The sequence below is a fragment of the Canis lupus genome, chromosome 15, assembly GCF_011100685.1.
Source record: "Canis lupus familiaris isolate Mischka breed German Shepherd chromosome 15, alternate assembly UU_Cfam_GSD_1.0, whole genome shotgun sequence".
NCBI classification, from domain to species: domain Eukaryota; kingdom Metazoa; phylum Chordata; class Mammalia; order Carnivora; family Canidae; genus Canis; species Canis lupus.
Window position 1 is genome coordinate 49,145,377 of NC_049236.1, and position 23,213 is coordinate 49,168,589.

The window sequence follows — 23,213 nt, forward strand, 5'->3', positions numbered from 1 at the left end:
CAACCTGTTGGTGCATTTGTTACACTATATTTCAATTGATTTTTTAAACAGCCTTCTTTCTACTATACTCATCTTTTTAAAAGCAGAAATCTCATCTGTTTCATCCATCTCTCTCTAGAGCCTAGAGAGTTGATCATCAAAGGTCCTCAATTTCTATTAATTGTAGAAATTATTCCCTTAATCATTCTCATCCCCCATATTTTACAGGTCAATCTTCCCACCCGGTATATTTCTCTATTTCCTACTTTTTTATGTCTCTCTCTATGTTCAAACTACCATGTAAAATTAATTTCTACACATGATCTTATCTCCAATGAATACTGCCAGATACCTTTAAATACTCTTGTATATTTTACTGAATGGCTGATTCATCCTATAATATAAAATGTTCAAACTATTTTACCCTATACAAGAATCATCATCTTTGTTTTCAACAAATAAATGTGCTTATAACATTTACTTGCCAAGAGAAAAATAATCACCAGGGAAGTAACTCTGGAAAAGTAAAAAAAAAAAAAAAAAAAAAAACAATATAACAAGTCTTGAAAGAGTGAATCTAGAACACTAATTTGTGGATAATTTACTGAGGCTTAAGGAGTCCTAAACGCTTAAGAAAGTAGGGGGAAAATAAAGTTTGTTTAATAATTAGGATATAGGGATGGAATTCATTAAATCATTAATTTAATCATTAATCATCATTAAATCATTCAATTTAAGCTAGGAGTAAGGCCTACAGAAACAGAACAGCCATTTGTTTTTCTAAGGCCAATATAAGGAAGAAAAAAAATAGACACATACAGTACCAAAAGTCCCTCATGATACAAGGACTGTAAGAGTCACTGGAACTCAAATGGGACGATATCCTAACAACATAGAGTCCATAGGTACAAAAGACATGCATATTTGCTTGCAGCTGTAATTCAGTCAGTAAACTTTGTTTCCGAAAGCAGTATCTTAAATGGGTGTCAAGTTAGTATTTTGGTAAATACAGACTGAAATCCCAACACAATTCTATAGAGGAAGAGTCCAAAAAGACAAGAAACACACTGAAGCAAATGAAACAAAGAATATGCAAAGCTGATACAAAAGAAAAGAGTGGCTCAAAAGATGCTGGAATCTATACACTATGAGAGGTCTGATGCTTTTGACCTGTTCACAAAACTTCAGACATAGGTATTCTGAAAGCACCCAAAGAACATAATGTGGTGTGGAAAGAGAGATAAATAAAAGAGAGATAGAAGAAGAAATGCCAAAAAAAAATTTAAATTTAAATTAGAATTTAAAAAAAGAAAAAGAAGATATAAACAGTTGAGAAAGTGGAAAAGCAGCCTCTGATATAAGGAGCTGGCCAGGCCTGTCCTGGCAATATCGTTTAGGCCCTAGTGTTGCTAGGAACTGGCTTAGAACCCATAACTGAGTCCTGATGTTCTCTTGCTGAATATAAACAATTTCATAAAATACCAGCATCAGACAAAGCCATGCTGTGATCATGCTGAATCAACACAAAACAATACCACCATGTGATCATGTTCCAAAAGACAAAAACACGAACTCTGTCCAAATAACAAAGACGGTCAAACATCCCAAATCCTAATATGAATGACTGACTTCTTTACAAATTATAGCTTTAGATTTCTGTGCTTCTAGATGAGATTTATTAGGATATCTCATCATAGAAATACCCATGCTTAATGATGCCCAATTCAGAAGGAAGCCCCACTTCCTTAACTCTTCCCTAAAATCACATAATATAAGCTCAAACCCTATAATAAATTTTTTCTAACACTGTATTACTGAGATGTCCCAAACTTCCCTATTGTGTGCATTCCCCCTCACTGAACTAGGTTATTCCTGGCGGCCTTTGGTAAGAGTACACTGATGGAGACTTTAGATGAAGCCAGGCAAAAAAAGATAAAATCATCAATTATTTTAAAAGAACCAGAATTAAAGAAATATCTAAGTAAGAATTCTTTTCCATAACCACCTGTTTCAAGATAAAATGCACATTTTCCACATGGTAGCATTTCTCAAATCAACACGTTATAATCAAAGTCATCTTAAAACAATTGTAGTCAGCCAAAGTTGAGACCTAATTGTAAGAGAACATAGTGGATAAAAATCAAGAAAGCAAGAGATTCAAATCTGAGATATGGTAAACGACTAAATAAGGAAGAATTTGTAATGTGTAATTATTTAAAATCTTTATTTTGCTAGTCTACAACCTCAAGAGCATACATGCTAGAGGCCTAGAGGAAAAACTGTTGTATAATTTCAACATACTGCATAAGCTTAATGATTAACTGGCAGTGAAGATGAACCTCTAAGAACTAAGGACCCTACTGTAGCTTAGTTCCAAATTTGTAAGCCACAGAAAATCATCCCCATCACCTCCCCTCCCTACAAAGGACGCCAAATGTGGCAGGAAATTTAATTGGGCTTAAAACCTTAGTGCTCTCCCCCCCCCCCCAGGGTGGGGTGGTGAGGAGCAGAGGAAAAAGGGGAGAAAGAATCCCAGCAGGCTCTGCGCCCAGCACAGAGCCCCACATAGGGCCTGATCTCACAACTCTGAAATCAGGACCTCAGTGGAAATCAAGAGATGTGCATTTAACCAACTGAGCCACCCAGGCACCCCAAATCTCCGAGCTCTTATCTGAGAATCTATAATCTTATGTTACAAGTAAAATCAGTTATTTTTTCATTATGACTATAACATAAAAACACTGTGCTTTAAGAGCAAAAGGGCCCTCTTTTTCTGAAACTTGTTAAACTAATCAGGTCTCAAGCAGCCTGAATAGATCAAGGAAAAGCATTTGCACCAGAATGGAGGTTACACTGACCAGAAGCAAGGTACTGGAGCTTAAACAATGTGAAGAGGGCAAAGGCCATACTGATATGATAAATTAATAATCTGAGGGACAGGATATTTAAATAATTTCAAAGTACTTTCCCACAAAACTTATTAATTACCAAAGGAAAAGAGTAACTTTACCATATAGAAAGTTGGCGGTTACAAACATGTATCAAATAATGAAAGTAGACATCATCACCATTATGACAAATCAAAATTGTTCACCATATGATGAGCACTGGGTGATGTATGAAACTGAAACGAATATAATACTGTCTGCTAACTATACTGGAATTAAAATCAAGACAAACAAAATTACGTACCAGGTGATTAGATTCTTTTCTTCTCTGCCATAATATTCCTACTAAAGAAGTATATCATAATCTGCTTCTAATCATAAGGATCTATCAGACCAACTAAAATCCAGAGACATTCACTTGAGTCATTTCTAGTTCTTTACCATAATAAATAGTGTTTTGTATTTGCTTACATAAATGTATGTGCACGCCTTCATTTTTTTTTTTTTTTAAGTAGGCTCTATGCCCACTGTGAAGCCCAATGCAGGACTTAAACTCATAGCTCTGAGATCAAGACCTGAACTGAGACCAAGAGTGGGATGCTTAACTGACTGAGCTGAGCCATCCAGGCGTCCCACTCCTTGATTTTTTTAAGGTAACTTCCTAGAAGTCAGTAAACGCATACTTTAAATATGAATGCATATTGCCAAATTGCCCTAAAGAATAAACAATTTATACTTCTATGACTGCTAGTAAAATTGAATGAATTTCCCACTTTACTGGAAACAAAACAGGAAACAAGTACTACTCTGACCTTTTATTTTCATAGAGATTTTTTCTTCATAATTTGTAATTATTATATATAGTGACATTTACCCTTTATCATTCATTACAAATGTGTAGTGATTGTTGCCATGCAGAATTCTAGAATATTCCTTTTAAATTATTTTACCAGTATGAGTTAGAAAATAGAAATACCACCGAATTTTTAACACAATTCTTAGAATGTTTAAATTAAAAAATGTAAAGCACCTAAGATAAAGTAGATTCTCCAATGTTACTTTCCCACATTTCTGCAAGGCACTATGGGAGAAAAGTCTAGAACTCTTCTGAGTGACTACTATATATTCATGATTCCTGCTATCCATTCTTAGTCAAGCCTTCTATTTATATATTACTTACCTATTAAATTCTGGTAATAAATATAAAAGTTCCACTACTCTTCTCAGCCTGAAATCAATTTCCCTTACCGCTTTCAAAAAGAAATGTTAGGTCATTCAAGACCATAGCCTTTCTCTTCCACATCTAAAGGAAATCCTGCTAAGCTCTCAAGTTCTCAACAATCAATCTCTCACATAACTTCCATACCAATTTCTTTATAAACATGTTCTACACTAGTAGAAAACACTTCTTCACCAGCAACCTACCACCAAATCATTCTCAAACTGAATCCTAGCTCTATCAATATTAAGCCAGTTAACTACCCTTCAGGGGTTGTCATATGATAGAAAAGTTTGGGGGAAGTAGCTCTGCCACATACTAGCAGTGGGACCTTGGGTAAAGTTACTTAAGCTTCTGTGCTTTATTTTCCTAATCTATAAAATGAATAGTGATACCTACACTTCACAGAATTTTTCTGAGCCTGGATCATAATAAATACACAATGAATAATAGCTTCCTTTAAAATACTTAAAATTATCATAGTTCCCTTCTGTCTGTACTTTGGGCTGAAAATATACCCAAATTCTTCAATGATTATTTAATGTGACATTAAGTATAAATAACTTACATGAAATGACTTATAAACTGCCTTTTAAAAACTTTATTCAATTTTTTTTAAGTAAAGGTAAATCTGTTTAAAAGTCCAGAGTTTCAAAGCAAAGAATCAATCTCAGATTTAACTGTTACAAAAAGTGTATTTCCAACAATTTCATTTATCAGATTGCTATAAAATAAAACAAAACCATAAACATTTGATAAACTAGCCATTGTACAAAAAATACTTTTATTAAAAGCCTGTACTGCCTTACTTCACTCCCACAATTTCTTCAGGCTCACTTCATTTATATCTGGGCATTTTGATTCAATTTACTCTTAGGTAAAGCAAATAAAATTAGTTATGGGCATAAGCAAAACGGTCAGGCTCTAATCAGCAAGGATCTGGGACAACTTGACTTTCTCTGAAATATGCTTGGTCTTCAGGGAGAACTAGGTCAATAATTCTGATTCAGTTCTAATCACTAACTCTCAGCCAAACATAGAGATTCAGAAATCTAGACTGTTTGACCGACCCCCTGCAGACTTGGTTGTTTGAGGGAGGACATTGTAAGCAATTTTAGACAAATAACCTTTGGATACTTACGGAGCCCACCTCTTAGAGTAAGAAGATAATGTTGTGAATCTGTCTTTTCCATAACTCATTTCCTTCCCATTCCCTTGAAAATCAGTGTTGACTTTTCTTTTTACTGGGATTTTTATTAATTGCTGCCTTCTCCTCCTCTCCATCTTGCTCAATTGAAAGCTAACTACATAAAAAACCCTAACAAACTGAATGGAATCTATCCTAATGCATAGAATTAATTTTAAAGTGAAGTACACATTTCTTCATAATGACATTTTCTTTAAGAAAATATATGAATTTCCACTTCACAATCAAAAGTTTTCCATTTTCTCTCCCCCCACCCCCCACATTAACATTTCAAACTAGAGGGCAAAACAAGGTGAAGTTGAAAAGAATCTTTGGCCGTTCAGTATCTGGCATTTCTGAGACTCAGTGCCAATCCTTCTATTCCTACACAACACTCAACAACCTACTTCAGAGACCAAATATCTTTATTATAGTTAATGACACCTCCAATTCTCTAAATCCTTGACAGCAATATGATCATTAAACCATAATTGGCCATTGACTTCTATCACTAGTGATTAATTAACTATCTCTGAGTTTTATTTTTTTAATTGGTGATAGTTTTTAAAGACCATCTTTATTGAGAGTATAACAGGTACTGTCTCAAAGGACTACTGGTAGTTTTTCTTGAACTTTTCTGAAGCTGAAAAAAAGGAACGTATAAAGTCCCATCTATAAAAATAAAGACAGAATAAATCTCATGAAAATATTTGTATGAGGCTTTAGATAGTAGTTACAAAACAAAATAAGCTTTTACTGTGGCTGACTCTGATTTTAACAAGCTGAAATGCATATCAAAAGTCTGAAATGGTGCAGTAAATTAAAGTAACAAAAATACCTTCCTAATACTATCCTGGAAGTGATGCCAATTTTCAAACATAAAAGAGACTACAGCAGAAAGGGATTCTACAAAACAGTCTTTTCCAATAATAAGAGAACACTTTACCAACAAAGATAAAAAGGTGAGGGGGATGGGTGGAATAGGTGATGGAGATTAAGGGTTACACTTGTGATGAGCACCGGGAGTTGAATGGAATCACTAAATTGTATACCTGAAGCTAGTATTACAAGTATGCTAATTGAAGTTTAAATAAAAACTTTTTTAAAAATCAACTAGCAATGATTATATAAGAAAAATATCACATGAAAAAATAAACTAATGTATCAATAATTTCACAGGGGTTGTCCTTTTTTTCTGCCAGGGGAAAAAAGTAATTTCCAAATATTCTGCATTTTTTCAACTCAGATAAAATCATACATTTATGACTATCATTTTAAATTAACATTAAATATTTTTAATAGGCAATCACACATATGTAAATGCAGAAGCTACTTTGAACATGTGGAATGATACTGACTTATCTTTTCCTTATCCTTACACTGATAAACTGGCTCCTTCAAACTGACAGTTTTCCAGACATTCAAAAGAACAAAAAAGAAAATGCAAATACATCATCTGTCTCTTATCTACCCAGGGAACAGCCAACTGTTTACTTAAGGTCCCTAAGGGTCTAAATAAATAATGTCCTTCACAATAAAGTATCATTAAAACAAATGCCAATATTTAATCCCTAAACGTTGTATTTTTAGATTTCTTTCTCGCCCCCAACCTCCTCACCCATTCTGACCCAGTTGTAGGACGAGTAGTCCATATGCCCAGTAAAATTCTTTATTAAATAAAAGAAACTTCTATTCATTGAGTAAATACAAGCCTCTTGGGTCAAATTTTATATAAAGCAGAATCAAATATTTCTCTTCAATGTTAAAAATAAACATGCTAATTAATAATATACATGGCTCTGATCAACAGAACAGAGCCTTATATTGTAATGAGGAGTATAATTATTATATTTTACAAACTAGCAAACACCCAGCATATAAATTACTGCAAAACAGTCTATTTAGGTCCTTTATTGAGTTAGCTTCATTTTTGTTTGAATCACTTATGCTTTGCATCACGGTTGAAAAAACATGTTAGCATATCTAAAAAAAGAGTAATGGCATCATAACACATACTGCATTCTGGGCAATTAAACTGATGAGTAACTTTAAAATTTCCAGATCTTGATATTTATGAAAACCATTTTCTCCTTTAGCTTTCTTTTAAAATATGCATATACCAAAGGTATACCTTGTTCTCTGAAAAATATCTTTTTTCAGTTATAGAGAAAGATTTGCCAATATTATTAATGGACTATACTTTGCTAATAAAATGTTACAGAAGTTAAGGAATACTATCCAAACTAAAATCTGAAATTTGTATGATAATCCAAATTTGTGTATTAAGCATGGTTTCAATAATGTGCACTGCTTAAAATGTAAATGTACAAATCCTCATTTTTTTGCATTATTATAAATTTGGATGATTTTTTTAAGTACAGTTGATATACAATGTTACATTAGTTTCAGGTGTACAACATAGTGAGTCTACAATTCTGTACATTATGCTATGATCACAAGTGTAATTACTACCTTTCACCATACAATACCAATGACTATGTATTTCCTATGTTATATGACTTATTCATTCCATAACTTGAAGCCTCTATCTCCCACTCCCCTTCACCCATTTCACCCATCCTCACACACTGCTCCCCTCCAGCAATATTTATTGGTCTATTTCTGCTTTTTTGTTAGCTTTGTTTTTTAGTTGGTGATAATATTATGACAGAAGAAGATCTAACCACACAAAAGCTGACAAGCTCTAATTCTTTTTCTGGGATCCAAGTGCATCAAACAATTTTGGTATCAAAATTTCCAAATAGTTTAAACGTTTCTGCTACAAAAGTCCTATTCTATGTATTATATTTACATGTTTTTTTCCAAAGAAATTCTTGTTTTTGCTATTATATCATGTACTATCAAGTGTATTTTTTATTAATCAATTATCTATTAATGAATTTTAGTTTATTTTTTGTTGCTAACTCACCATAAAATTCAGAACTGAAGTCATCCCAAGACACAAAGATTTAAGGACTACAATCAACAGGGACAGATATTTACTATATCTTCATACAAAGAAAATAATGTAAGATCAAACCAAGACTAATACCTAGTTTACCCAGATCTGCAAGAATAAATTGCCCAGGAGTGCCTGGATGGCTCAGTTGGTTAAGTACCTGACTCTTAATTTCAGCTCAGGTCATGACCTCAAGGTCCTGGGATGCAGCCCCTGCAGTCCCTCTCCCTCTGCTCCTCCTGCTATTGTTCAAATAAATAAAATCTTTAAAAAAAAAAAAAAAAAGGAGGAGGAAGAGGAGGAGGAAGAGGAAGAGGAGGAGGAAGAGAACGAGGAGGAGGAGGAAGAGGAGGAGGAAGAGGGGGAAGAAGAGGAGGAGGAAGAGGAAGAAGAAGAGGAAGAAGAAGAGGAAGAAGAAGAAGAGGAAGAGGAAGAAGAAGGAGAAGAAGAAGAAGAGGAGGAAGAAGAAGAAGAAGAGGAAGAGGAAGAGGAAGAAGAAGAAGAAGAAGGAGAAACTGCCTGCTCAGCTGACAGTTACAACTATCAATTTATCCACAAATCATTTTTTCCCAAATCTTGCTTGAACCAGGAGGAGGAAATTAAACTTAAATATATGTCACCTATTTTTTTTAATGGCAAATAACTTAAATCAAGACACCTGCCAAAAAAAAAAAATCTCTCAGTTAAAAATATTGATGGCAAAGAGATAATTATTTGTGGGGTTTGGATTCCAAGTGAAAAAAGAACAGGATACTTGGCAAGTATGGTAAACAAAGTATGTATAGTGAGGCTGTAGGAGTATGAGAAGTACAATGACTGAAAACACCATATTGACTTAGATTTCCCTTATCAAGGTAGTAAGGCAATTAATGGAATGGAAGAGGAATAAAGTAAAATGGAGACATCATATAAAAACAACAAGAGCACAGTGAAAGAGGAAAGGGAACAGTTATGAAAAACAAATGATAAAAATAAAGACCATCAACAGGAAGAAGATTTGAAATAACTTAATGAGGAACTTATTTTTTTTTTAATTAAGGGATTTTGGGGAGAAAGAGCTAACAATTCTAGCACAAAATGGGAGAACCTGAAAACTGAGAATTATCACCACTGGAAATTTTTTAAAATTTAAATAATGGGGGAAAACGGTGGATACAGAGGTTTGTGAGGGTTTCACAATAAATGAATAGTCCTCAAAATAGCAAATTATTTTGTAAATCTGCATATGGTTCTTCAGGATGAGTTTTTATAATAATGGACTTACTGGAAAAAATTATAATGTTTCAGAAATAAATTTATATCCAATGTTGCCCGTATACCTCTCACATTTGTTTCTTATCTCTTCTAATGACTGCATGATTTAAATTTTGAAAAATACATTTAAAAGCAATCAGAGGGTTGTTTTAATTACCTTATCTCATAAACTGAAATTAAAGGGCAATATATTCAAAATAAGAGGAAAACATTTTACTCAGTATACTGCAATCCTCTAAAACTTACTACATTTGCTCTGGGAAGTTATTAGAAATTCACTAATACTGAGTTTAAAAGATGGCATACAGTTTCATAGCTATAAGTACCTCCATCTTTTTCCCAGCTCTAGAAAAAAAAAAAAATCATAGCTGATTTTTTTAAGGATTTTGGATGGGGTGAAATAACAGAAATTTGCATCCATCCAACAGAGATTCCCAAATTGTTTCTTCTCCAAAGTAAAATGAAAGCATCTGAGTATAATGGAAAAATCTGGTAGAGTTCTACACTTATTTTCTTTTATATTTTCTCACTAAAACAATGATGAAAAAATATAACATACCACACTATTGTAAGATGTTAGTAATAGGGAATGGGGAGCAATGAGAATAGGAAATGCTGAGATAGTACATGGAACTCTGTACTGGCCATTCAATTTTCCTACAACCTAAAACTGATCTAAAATATAAGGTATATATGGTCTTTTTAATTTTTAATAAAATAAAAGGCAACACAGCACACATAATACTACTACTATAGATTTTGGTTTTCAAGTAGAAGTTTTTTTTCAATAACTATTTTTTCCAAAGCATAAACCTAATACAACATTACTGACAAAATTTTGAAAAAGAAACTAACACGAAACTTAAAAAATCAAAATTGCCAGTAGTTCAGCCACATGGAAATAATCAAAAACTTCAGAATACTATTCCTAGCTTTTCCCATATATAAAAGATGTATATACTACACATACCTATGATTACATGTTATGTATTGTACATATTTTTTTACTTAACCAGCTGTGAACATTTCCTCTTATCACTAAACATTAAGAAAAATTATGATGTTTAAGAAAATATTGAAATTTGTTACAATTTGATACTACTCAAATTTATTCAGAAAATTATGAAACAATTAACATCATAATATAAATGCATAATGATTTATAATAAGCCTAACAAAATAACTAATCAAAAATTCTCAACTTTGCAAAAGTGGGATTTACAAACTTTTTTTGTTCAAATCATTAATAACTAACTCACCAGGTGATTCTCCTCCTCCATCTGAGGTTTGGGTTGAATCTACTGAAGAAACCACACTGACAGCATTTGTAGGTAGACTTGTAGTAAGTGTAGAAGGTAAGACTGCTGATTTTTTTGTTGAAATGATGACACTTCTGTATTAAAGAAAGTAAATAGATTTTAAAATACAAAGGATCATTCAAGTTAATTACATTAATTTCAAAACAGAAAGAAATTAACTTCCTTTTAGAATTTATTTCTATTTTGATGTACAATTTAGAATATTCTCTCAATAAGAAATCTTTCCAATGGTGTTCATATTTACCTGCATTTCAATGTTTTAGAATAAAAACAATATCCTATGGAAATAAAAGAATTCATTATAACATTTGAACTTACAATTACTATATAATATTCTTTAAACTTATGATCATCTTTAATCATCCAACTTAAATAAAATATAAGCAAAGGTATATAAAAAAGGGATTTTGGCACTCAAGTGGAAAAGTAATTAACTTTTTCTTAACCTCAGAATTGAAGCAGAAAACAACATGTTTCTACATGGATTTTAAGCACCACTAATTTGAAATCACAAAACCTTAGAAATCTAAGGTAAAAAAGAAAATGCAGATAAACTATTTTTAACATGTATATAATCTAATTTTTTCCTTTTAATCCCCAAAGACTATCTTTTGTTAATATTATATAGAAAAAAACAATGCATAGGTATAAAAGCTAGATGCAAAAATTTCCAAATAATCAAATTTATTTATTTTGTCTATTATTCAAACATAGGTATTTATGATAAACCAATTTCAATTAAAGTGTAATACTTTATACCAAAATAGTAACTAAAGGACCTTATTAGGCATAACTAAAAGGCATTTTTAATTGAAGTTAGCTCCATAAACATGCAAAAACCCAGTTAATGAGGTAAAGAGGACAGCTGATATATAATGCACTCCCACAGCAGTGCTTACTTTTAATTACCTGGTGTTAACCATAAGCCTAAAGTCTTCAACATTCAATTTATTTAATCACATCTTTTGTTGACAATATTGTAACTGCAAGCTTCAAGTATTCCCTTAACAGCTTTAAAGTATTCAGTTTCTAAATAAAGTTACTTAGATACTTGATCCAAATAAATGTATTCAAAAGTGGAAATTATGTAATTCCAGTACCTTAAAAATACACTTTGTTTTTGTTGTTATACTAAAGAAAGATAATACAAAGCAGCGAAATAGGTTCTGTTTTACTTCAGTGCCTATCATGTGACGGCAAACACTGTTGCCAATTAAATCAAGTTCTCTTCTGTTAGGCATGGCTTATTCAATGTACTTGGGGGTAGCTGGTGTCACATCATTATAAGGGTGACTGCCGATGTTAACTATACACTAAAAAATAGAAGCAACAGCCACCTGAGCCCTCAATCCAAAATGGTGTGCTTAAATCATGGTAGCTTATATCAGATGAAGATTACTGACTTTACAGGGAGTAAATATGACCATATATGTTTGTGTAGGCACACACATGCACTCCCATGTGTGCACACTAAGGGTACACTCAAAATAATACAAAAAAAATTACATTTATTATTATGCATTTCCTACTCAAGGCAGAAATTCATTAGCCTATTGTTTAAGAAAATCTCTAGGTACATACCCTAGCAATCTGTTTTAGAGGGAGGAGTGCTGTGCAGAATTTACTCTCTTATTTGTTCACAAAAGAAAGAACTAGCAAGGTCTAGTTCACTAATATAATAATCACTGAAATGAGCAACAGAAAATGATACTAGAAAACTGAAAATATAGAAAACTGAAAATATTTTTTCCATAATTGAAATTTAAGACCTAAAACTACCCAATGTACCAGCCAACTCTTAGGAATTTCCCCAAGATAACTTATGCTCACAAAAATTATGTACAAGAAGCCTTATCTAATAGCCAAAAATAGATATAGCTCAGAATCCTTCCAAAAATGAGTGATATGTTCATACAATGAAACAATACTAGCAATTAAAAGAAACTGTTGATAAACATAACATAGGTGAATTTCAAAAGCATTATGTTGAGTGAAGAAAACCTTATACAAAGGAACATAAATTTTATATTTCCTTTTACATGAAGTTCTAGAAAAGGCCTAACTAACCTATGGTAGAAGAAGATCAAAGAATAATTTCCTCTAGCTGGGAAGTAGCAAGAGGGAACTTTCAAGACTGATGTCTTGATTGAGGATTTGGTTTACACAGGTGTACAAAGTTGTCAAAACTCATCAAATGGTACACTTAAGATTGGTGCCATTCAATGTATGTACATTTTACCTTAAAAAAAACTATACTGAACTCTAGTTAAAAGATCTGCATACTGAAATGTTTATGAAGTGAACCAATGTCTGTTGAAACACACACAAAAAATAAGACTGATGGATAGAGGGAAGGGTATATGAAGAATCATATGATGAAGCAAATAGAATGAAAGGTTAATTGCAGTATCTCAGTGATGGGTTTATGGGCATTCATTGTAGAATTCTTTCAACTTCTCTGAATGTTTTCACAACAAAACATTGCAAAACTGGTAAATTTACTACAAATGTTCCTTAGTATACACAATCACTATTTGTCAAAGACAACATGGTTAATTAAAAGTAACAAAAACTTGATCTCATTTCTAACCCTTTAAACTACTATCATTAATAATGTTATCAATCATGTATACTTATTCTTTATTATAGTTCAGTAAATATTTTCTAAGATCTTCCTCATATTCTCATTCCTAATACATCCAAAGTGCAGGTACCTACATTTTATCTAGCATTCCTCATACACTTCTGCTGTATGCTCTTATGGTTCCTCAGCATATACAGCATTTTACAACTCTGACCCTTTGCATATACTATTCCTCAGCTAGGATGCAGCTTTCTTAGCCCTGCTAGCCAGTAATCTCTTCCTTCTCATCTTTCAAAACCTTTCTTAAAGATAAGCCTCCCCAGAATCTTCAAGTCAAAGCTCGTAATACACTATTTTTTGTGTTCTCACGTGATCCTATTTTATAAATTTATAAATTAATAGCTATGATTTAAACTGACAAAAAAATAAATAAAAAAAATAAACTGACAATATGCCAAGAATTATTACCTAATTCTCCAAGTAGTCCTAACATACATATTACCTTCACTTTAAAAGTTAAAATAGTAAAGCTCAGATGGTAAAGTAACTTGTCAAAGTAAAGGCCCTACAATTCCAGGTTTGTCTAAACAGGAGCCTCCAATTTGAACTGTTTTCTCATATTGACCTTTTTCTTAAGTTTTACTGAGATATAATTCACACATTGTACAAAACCAATTAATGGTTTTTGGTATGTTCACAGAGTTGTGCAACCATTACCACAATCATTTTAACATTTTTTTAAAAGATTTATTTATTCATGAGAGACAGAGAGAGAGAGAGAGGCAGAGACACAAGCAGAGGAAGAAGCAGGCTGCATGCAGGGAGCCCGACACAAGACTTGATCCCAGGCCTCCAGGATCATGCCCTGAGCTGCAGGCAGCGCTAAACCACTGAGCCACCTGGGCTGCCCTCATTTTAACATTTAAACACAATCCTATAGTATAATCGTCTACAAGAAGCAGTAATAAAGATTTCCAAGATATTAAATTATGCATGTATTACTACCAAAATAAAAAATACATATGCTCACAAATGGATAAAGTTTTCAATTTTTTAGCCTACTTATGTACTTAATAGAGAAAGAAAATTAATCAATTTCCAAATTCTTTGGCTGATTCAAATCAATACTGAGAAAGCAAAATAACTAATAATGCTTCAGCTTTGGACCATATAAAAATAAAGAAAATTCAAAGTCGTAATGATCCAAATTAAAGGACAAAAAAAAAAAGCAGCAGATAGATTTCAGGATATTTTCCTTTACTGTTTCCATTGTCATAAGGGTTCCATGTAAAAAATTAAAGCTTTCAATAAAGGCGATCTGTAAGCTATCGTAAACTAATAAAGCATGTCCTACCTACAGTTTAAAAAAAAAAAAAAAACCTGCAGAAATTTATCTTTACCACTACTCAAGAATGATCATGAAAGGACTATTATTTCAAAACTTTCTAAAATACTTTGGAAAACACAAAGAAAACGCAACACACATTTGACACAAGTTTGAGATCCTACATGCCAAGAAATGTGCTAGGGATATTTCTGGCTTTGTTAACAGCTTAAGTTTCTATGTAAGAGACTTACTGAAATCCTTTGTTAATACTTAAGAAGGCAAATAACTAGATTTTTAGTATCTGCCATCAACTTTAACAAAAAGCACTTCAAACTTTCTGGCATGAAGAATTTGTAAGGCAGATAGGTCTTTTAGCTTTATAAGCAATTTTCCAAATTGTCAATTAAAAACCAAATATTAAGATATAAAATTTTACATATTATCATTTTTTTAAAGACTTAAACATTTATTTATCTTTAGGGAGAGAGAAAAAGAGAGTGCACACATTCATGCATGCATGAAGGGGGAGGGACAGAGGGACAGGGAGAGAAGCAGACTCCCTGCCAAGTGCAGAGCCTGACCCAGGGCTCAATCTTAGGACCCTGAGATCATAACCTGAGCAAAATCAAGAGACCAATACTTAAGCAACTGAGCCACCCAGGTACCCCACGTACTATAATTTTCTTTACAAACTCACTGACTTTAATGAATAATAAGTACCTGTGAAGCACTATACTTAGAATATATTTGTTATTGTTATTTATAACAATCCATGAATTAAGAACTACGTATTATCATCTCCATTTTACAGATGACAAAGTTTCCTAACATTCCACATACAGAAAGTGTAAACACTGTTGGCATTTTTTTTTTAATATGAACAACAAAGATTTCTGTAAAGTTTTATTTAGTCACAACAAAGAGCAACAATGTCTTCCAAATCACTACAGTTCAGAAGTTCCATTTCAGAACCATATCAGTTTCAAATATCATAAACTTTCACATAAACGCTATTTTATTTATCATGCAAATAGTTCACTAAAGGAGAAAAGAGCATTTTAAGCCTAGCACTTTACTCCCTAAGGATCTAATTGAAAAGCCAGACAAGCCCTTGAACTTTATCAAGATAAATCCCTGGCATCCACTAATCACCAGAGAGGATCTTCAAATTAGATAAGAGCAAGAACTTTGGCATGGGAATGAACACAAACACCTTGCCATCCACAAAGGCTCACAACCTGGCAGCCTTTCAGCAAGGTCCCACTCATGTAGCTGTTACTCTAAACTTTCCAGCTATTGCTTGAGAGTTGATAATTCTTAAGATATGAGGAGAGTTGTGATTTCTGACACAGCATTCCAGAGATAAATACATGATCAGAGGGATGCTTTGAAATTCCCAAAGATATTCCACTGGCCTAAGCCTGTGCGAGAATAGTTTTTCAAAAGGTGTCTCTTGCTAAGAAAAAGAGCGGGGGGTGTGGAAACAGAGCATTTTGCTTGCCATCGGACAATACATTAAGTGCATACCAGACATATAAGTTCCAAATAACATCCTGAAAAATATTAACACAGAAATTCTCCTGTATTCTATTTTAATAAACTCCTTAATATGTATTACTGAGGCATTGTTTCCCTAAATAAGTTCATAACCCACTCACTAAAATTTGGGACATTTATAAGGAAATTCTCTGACTAGATTAATAAGATATATTAAATTTACAAATCTACCCTCACTAAGTATTTGGCTACTCATCTAAGAGTAATAAACATTTAAGCAAATTACCAAAATTAAGAATATCTTAAAAACTATTTATATCTCTTCCCACTCTCAAAATACAGCCATTGCTATGAACAGTTTTAAATATACATTTTGAGGCATATATGAACAGATACATCTATTTTTTTTAAAAGATCATAAATTCCAAACTATTTTGTATACCACTTTTTCATTTAATAATGTATCTACAGTATCATTTTATACCAATACATAATGTTCTGCTTTTCTCACTTTAATGGCTACATACTAATTCCTGTATGTGTAGAAAATAGCATATGGAACCAATCTTTCATAGATTGGTAACTATGATGCATAACACCACCAAATGACAAGGTCTAGAGTCAGTCATCCATGCTTCAAAACTTAACTTCCAACATTTACTAGCATAAGAGCTTAACTACCTACTTAATTTCCCTGTGCCTAAGTTTTCGTCATCTGTAAAGAATAAAAAATAGTATCAATTTTAACTAAAAAATGCTTTTAGATTAGAACTTCACAGCTTAAGAGCTTAATAGTATTAGCTTAACTATGACATTTCTCCAGAAAAAAAAAGTTATACTTGTGTGTATCTTCTGTATTAATTTCTAAAATTATATTTACATATTTTAAATTTTAATTAATACTGCCAGTTTTCCCTCAAATACATTGTATTAACATGACCTTTCGACAATGTGTTTCTTCGTACCCTCAGTAACACTAGGTATCATCTTTTAAATCTTTGCTAATTTAATCAAAGAAACTATCTCATGGTTATTTTTTTTTCTCATGGTTATTTAAATTTTTATTTCCTTCATTATTAGTGATACAAACTGCCTTTACATTTGCATATTAACAGTATTTATTTCCTTATATATGAACTACCCGCTCCTTTATTTGTTAATTTTTCTAGCAGATTAGTCAATTTGTTTGTTAACATTTTATATACACACACACATATACTAGGAATACATAACCCTTTTATCTGTAATATGTATTCCCAAACATTTAGTATCTCTACATACACACACACAACAGAATGCAGCAATGACAAAATGTCTTACTAAGTGTGACAGCTAAGTTCACATTTATCGAGTGATTTCTTCATGCTAAGTGTTAGAGATTAATATATCTTCAATATCATTTCACATCAATAGTGTTCTACTTTGTCTTTTGTCTTTAACTGTGTCACACAATTGAAGGATAAGGAAACTGAAGCTCAATGAGAGAACTAGTCCAAGTTTACTAATAAGTGATAGAGCCAGAACTCAAACTCAGTTTTGTCTGATTTCTAGAGTCAAAAATTTAATTCCTATATTATAAAGCCCATTTTAAAAAAAAGACTGAAGTGAGCAGCCACTATACCTGTAATGTAACAATATAAATATACCAAGATGCTATTTCGCTAGAATTTAGACTTCATCAATCTCATCACTCCAGTACACTGACCTCATCTTTAAACAGAGGTAGAGAGAACAAGAGGACAAAGGATGATGACTAAAAGACTCTCCACTAAAATTATATATTCCCTGTGTTCTTTCAGAGCATCTTAATTACTATAAACAATTTTTATCAGCTTAGACACCTCATGTTCCAACCCACAGCAAGTCTCAAGTAGAAAACTAGATGAGAGGAAAAGAGAAGACATAAAGAAATAAAACAGCAGAAAATTATGATGAGGATGTGTCAAAAGAAAACAGAAGCCAACTTGAAGGAATTTCACTGGCCAAATCAGATACAATCTGAGCATCAACATAAAGAGTAACAATCACAACAATAGATTATAACATACTGAATAAAATAGGAAATCATAAAGCCATATAATGAACTAAATTCATTTGATCAGGATGATATTGCTTTATAAGAAATACTTTAACAGTGGAGAAATCTAGAAAATACCACATTAATAAATGATGAGAATGAACATCAGCAGTAGTAAAATAAAATCATATGTGCCACCTGTTAGAATACAACAAGAAGAAAAAGAGCCCCCTCCACAATTTCCCTGACAAAAATGCATTAACTTGAATAAAATTCTAAGGAAATATTAGACAAATCTAACCTGAGGGACATTCTTTTATTTTTTAATTTTTTTAAGATTTTATTTATTTATTCATAGAGATGCAGAGAGAGAGAGAGAGAGAGAGAGAGGCAGAGACACAGGCAGAGGGAGAAGCAGGCTCCATGCAGAGAGCCTGACGTGGGACTAGATCCCGGGACTCCAGGATCTAAACCGCTGCGCCACCGGGGCTGCCCCTGAGGGACATTCTACAAAAACAGCTGGGCTATCATTTTCTAATGTCAAGATAATAAAATTTAAGAAAGACTAAATAACTGTTCTTCCAGATTAAAGGAGAATAAAAAGACACAACAAAATACAACACAGAATTCTGAACTGGATCCTTCCACTATAAAGGTATGATTAAGACAATCAGTGAAGCTTAAAGATGTTTGAAGATTAAAAGATAGTATTACATCAGCATTGATTTCCTTATTTCAACTAATGTATTGTGGTTATGTAGAAAATATACAATGAAATATTCAAAGGGATGGACTGTTGGGTCAAGTTCCTTTCAAATGACTCCAGAAAAACAAAAGTTCTTTTAATTGGCAACTTCTCTTTAAGTTAGAGCTTATATCCCAATAAAAATATTGATGTTTGAAAGTAATAGCTCAATACATACATGTCTTATAGGCAGAATTTCACAAAGTTTTAGAACATATAAAAAAATTTTTCAGGTACATTAGCAAAAGATTTATTAGGCAGCAGAACCAATAAAGTCAAGAATCTATAATCAGTTTTCTCAAGCTCTCAAGCTCTAAGCACCTTGTTGAATTCCTGAGTCTACTGGAATCCACAGATTCCCACTTTTTTTTTTCCTCCACAAAGGCTGACAGTACTGGTAGCAAAAGAGTAAAAAGTAGCCATTTTTAAGTAGAGGTGATTTCTAACCTATAACAAACAAAACTATTTACATTGTAACTTGCAAATGTAATATTAAAATTATTTTTAAACCATCTTATTGGTAGGATGAAAAATAAAAATTTAAATACCTTGTTGCCTACCTACAAACCTTTTATACAACAAAAATATCCTTTTAATTTTTATAAACTAAATCAAAACATCCCTTTCTAATGTTGAAGCTACAAAATTTAGCAGTTAAATTCCTGTTAACCTTTTAAGTATTTAGAATTTATAAATATAAGCAGATCAATACAAAAGACTATTTATAGTACCTATCAAAAGATCTGAACTGCACAGGTTGTTCAACAGACAGGTCACCAAGAGCTCCAAGGCAGGCTGGTGGCAGAAGGGCAGGATCCACTGTGACTCCATCTCCTGGTATATTAACCAAGCTTCGAAGAATGTCCTTCACATTGACATTTTTTGAAACTGGAACTGATGGTGCAGCCTTGTTATCCAACTCATTTCCTCCATCATTTTTGGTTTCCTGAGATTTATTGACTTCTAAAGAAAGAGTGCACAGTGCCTCACTGATTGCGTCTGGGCCTGCACTGACACTTGGAGGTGTTACAGGAGGAACTACATCCACACTGTTTCCTAAGCCAACAGCTGTTTCTTCCCCAAGGCCTGAGTCCCTCCTTCGAGTAGATGATGTGCTCTCAGATTCTTCCACTGATGCTGGTGTTAACGGGCTGAATGCTGATGGTGTATTTTCTACACCTTATCCAGAAACAAGAAAAGTTAAGAACAAAAAAATTTTAGAACCAATTTTTAAAGGGTACATTCAGTCTTAACAGCCATCTACTATTTTTTTTAATTTTTCAAGTTTTTATTTTAATTTTAGCTAGTTGACATACAGTGTTATATTAAGTTTCAGGTGTGCAATGTAGTGATTCAACACCTCCATGTATTACCCCTGTGACCCTGTGCTCATCACAACAAGTGTACTCCTTAATCCCCATCACCCACCATCTACTATTTTAAATTATGAAATATACAGCATGTTCTAAAAGGGAAAAATAAACTACAGGAACTATATAATATATTGCATTAATATGCCTGTAATCAAAATAGATGCTTTAATAAAATGATGAGAAATATAAAAATAATAAATGATAACTGAGAAAAACCCATCAAACTGAGTATGACATACCAACAGATAGTAACACAAGGTTGAAAGCCATTGGCCTACAAGAAAAACTCCAAAATCGTTAGGATAAAATACAAGACTTCAATAATAGAAGTCGCTAGAATGTAAACTTAACCAAGGCAGGGAATTTGTCCTCTTTAACACTTCATGTCCAGTACCTATAACAATGCCTGTGCCCACAGCAATCCCCAGCAAGTAGTAGGTGGTCAACAACTTTATCTCTTGCTACTCTTGCCATCACACTTCATACATCAAATTACTTGCAATCTGCTGAACATAGGACAATGTTTTGGACTTCAAAGGCACAGAAAATGTGCCTTTATACATTGTCACTTCTTTGGACAATAATTCTAAGATTTCTACCTCAAACACAGTTTCTACTTGCTAAAACACATGTTATCCCTCTTATTATGCAAGAGTAATTCGATAATCTTTAACATGTAGTTCAACAAGGAACACCATCTATTCCCTCTTTCATTCCCTCTAATTAGGCATTCACTGCATTCCAACAAAAATGCTCCATCTTGCTAACTCCAATGGTCAGTTCTTGGTCCTAATAGCATTTGACACAGCAGCAGCAAATGACCATTCCTTCCAACCTAGTAATACTTTTTTTCACTTGGCTAACAGGACATCATACTCTTCTGGTTTTTGATCTATTACCTCACTGGTTGTTCCTTCTTAATTTCCTTCACTTATTTTTCTCCCTTATTTCTTGAGTTGGAGGGACTTAGCACTTACCCTCCCTATCAACATTTATTCCCTTAGTGATCTCATTCACTCTTAAAGTTTTAAAATACTACTATATTAACCAAAAAAAAGTCAGACTTATTTTTAAGTGCCTATTCTACATCTTCTATGTCTAAAAGATATCTCAAACTCAACATGTTGAAAACTGAATTTATCTTTCCCAAAAATGTTTCCCCTTCTGTCCAACTGCACCTTATAATCCTTCTTGATGACATTCCATCTTTCACATATCCAGTATTTTAAATTCTGTTCTACCATCAAAATGTATCCAGAATCTGACTACTGCTCACCAACTCTATAGCTACCACCCTAGTCCATCACAAAATCCATTCTTTCCTGGATTATTGCAATATCCTCCCACTGGGTTGTGTGAAACTGTTATATTAACAATCCTTTTGGCCCATGCCTCCTGGTATCCATCCCCTTGAATGTGGGCTGAGCTTCACTTAGTTTTATCAACAGAATGTGGCAGTGGGCCAGTTCTGTGACCAGCTGTTACAAAGGTCTGGCAACTTGTGCATTTCTCAGGATCACTGAACACCTGACACCTGTGTAAGCAAGCTGGCTCTCTTGCAGAAGAGAACATGTACAGAGACTACATGAAAAGATATAGGCCCTCCAAACTAACGGAGGAACACCAAAGAATTTCAGCTGAGAACAAGTGCCAAAGCCTCAGACATATATGTCCAGCTGAGCCATTTCAAGTCAGTCAGCCTCAATTCTTGAGCCATCCTAGCAGTAGATATATGAGTGGAAAAGGCATCTCAGGCCACAGCAAACACCATTTAGAGCACGGATGAATTATCCCCACTGTGCCCTGTCCAAACCACATTCACAGAATCATGATAACAAGACTAAAACAGTTATCATTTTAGCCACTGAGCTTCAAGGTAGTATGTTACACAGCAGTACATTAACTAAAACACTGATTTTTTTTCCTTGCTCTCTAGAGTATATTCTTCATACAGAATCCCAACTGTTACTTTTAAAAACTTAAGTCAATTGTAACTCCTCTCTCAAAAACCTTCAAATAATTCTTCATTTTCCTTAGAATAACAATTTCACAGTCCATTTCTCCTGGTCATTCTTGATATTTTTTTCTGTTGGATTTTATCTTCTAAAACACTATACAATTTATTACATGTACTTCTTTTCTATCTCCTCTCACTAGACTATAAACTCCAGAGGGAAGAAATTTTTTTCCTCTTTTGTTCATGAATATACCCAAGTACCTCCCAGGTACTGAATGAATGTTTATTAAATAAATAAATCACTTCCACAAAGTGGTAGCTACTGCTACAACTGTAATAGCTGCTTCTCTAAATACACAACTATAACCTGCACCTACTTCTATAACTACTTCTATCACTTCTATTACAGTTTTTTGTTAACAAATCTCTTAGAAAGAATATGTATTATTTATCCTTTACAATAAATGCCAAAGCAAACAAAAATGTTATCCTTTACTTGTAAAGGATAACATTTTCTTAATTATGTTTTAATTTAAAAAGAAGTATCATCTCCCAATTGGAATTAAATACATGGTACTTAAATTAAAATATTTAGTTGTTAATTTAAAAAATGTACAATCTCACTTCATACATAAATGCATTTAAATTCCAGAATCAGTATTTTAATTATTAAGTAATAGTTTTTTGGAGTTTTTTTAAGATTTTATTTATTTACTCATGAGAGACACAGAGAGAGGCAGAGACATAGGCATAGGAAGAAGCAGGCTCCCTGCAGGGCACTCAATTCCAAGGACCCAGGTTTCATGACTTGAGCCAAAGGCAGACAGACACTCAACTACGAAGCCAACCAGGTACCCCTATTAGGAAATGTTTTACTTGAATTTTGGATGATAGAGAATAAGATACAGA

The 23,213-nt window shown here is 33.1% G+C and overlaps 1 protein-coding gene across 10 annotated transcripts in view; it reads right to left on the bottom strand.

The window, feature by feature from the left end:
• The window catches only part of LRBA (LPS responsive beige-like anchor protein), a 722,446-nt gene that overhangs the window by 509,149 nt on the left and 190,084 nt on the right, over positions 1-23,213 (bottom strand). For 9 of the 10 annotated variants that reach the window (XM_038558983.1, XM_038558984.1, XM_038558982.1 and 6 more), the window contains 2 exons: positions 19,706-20,153; positions 10,745-10,878 (listed from right to left, as the gene is read on the bottom strand). In XM_038558983.1, the coding sequence (XP_038414911.1) occupies positions 10,745-10,878; positions 19,706-20,153 (582 nt within the window). Of the gene's footprint in view, positions 1-3,171; positions 3,179-10,744; positions 10,879-19,705; positions 20,154-23,213 lie in introns of those variants that run through there. The other variant, XM_038558991.1, reaches the window with a different exon arrangement.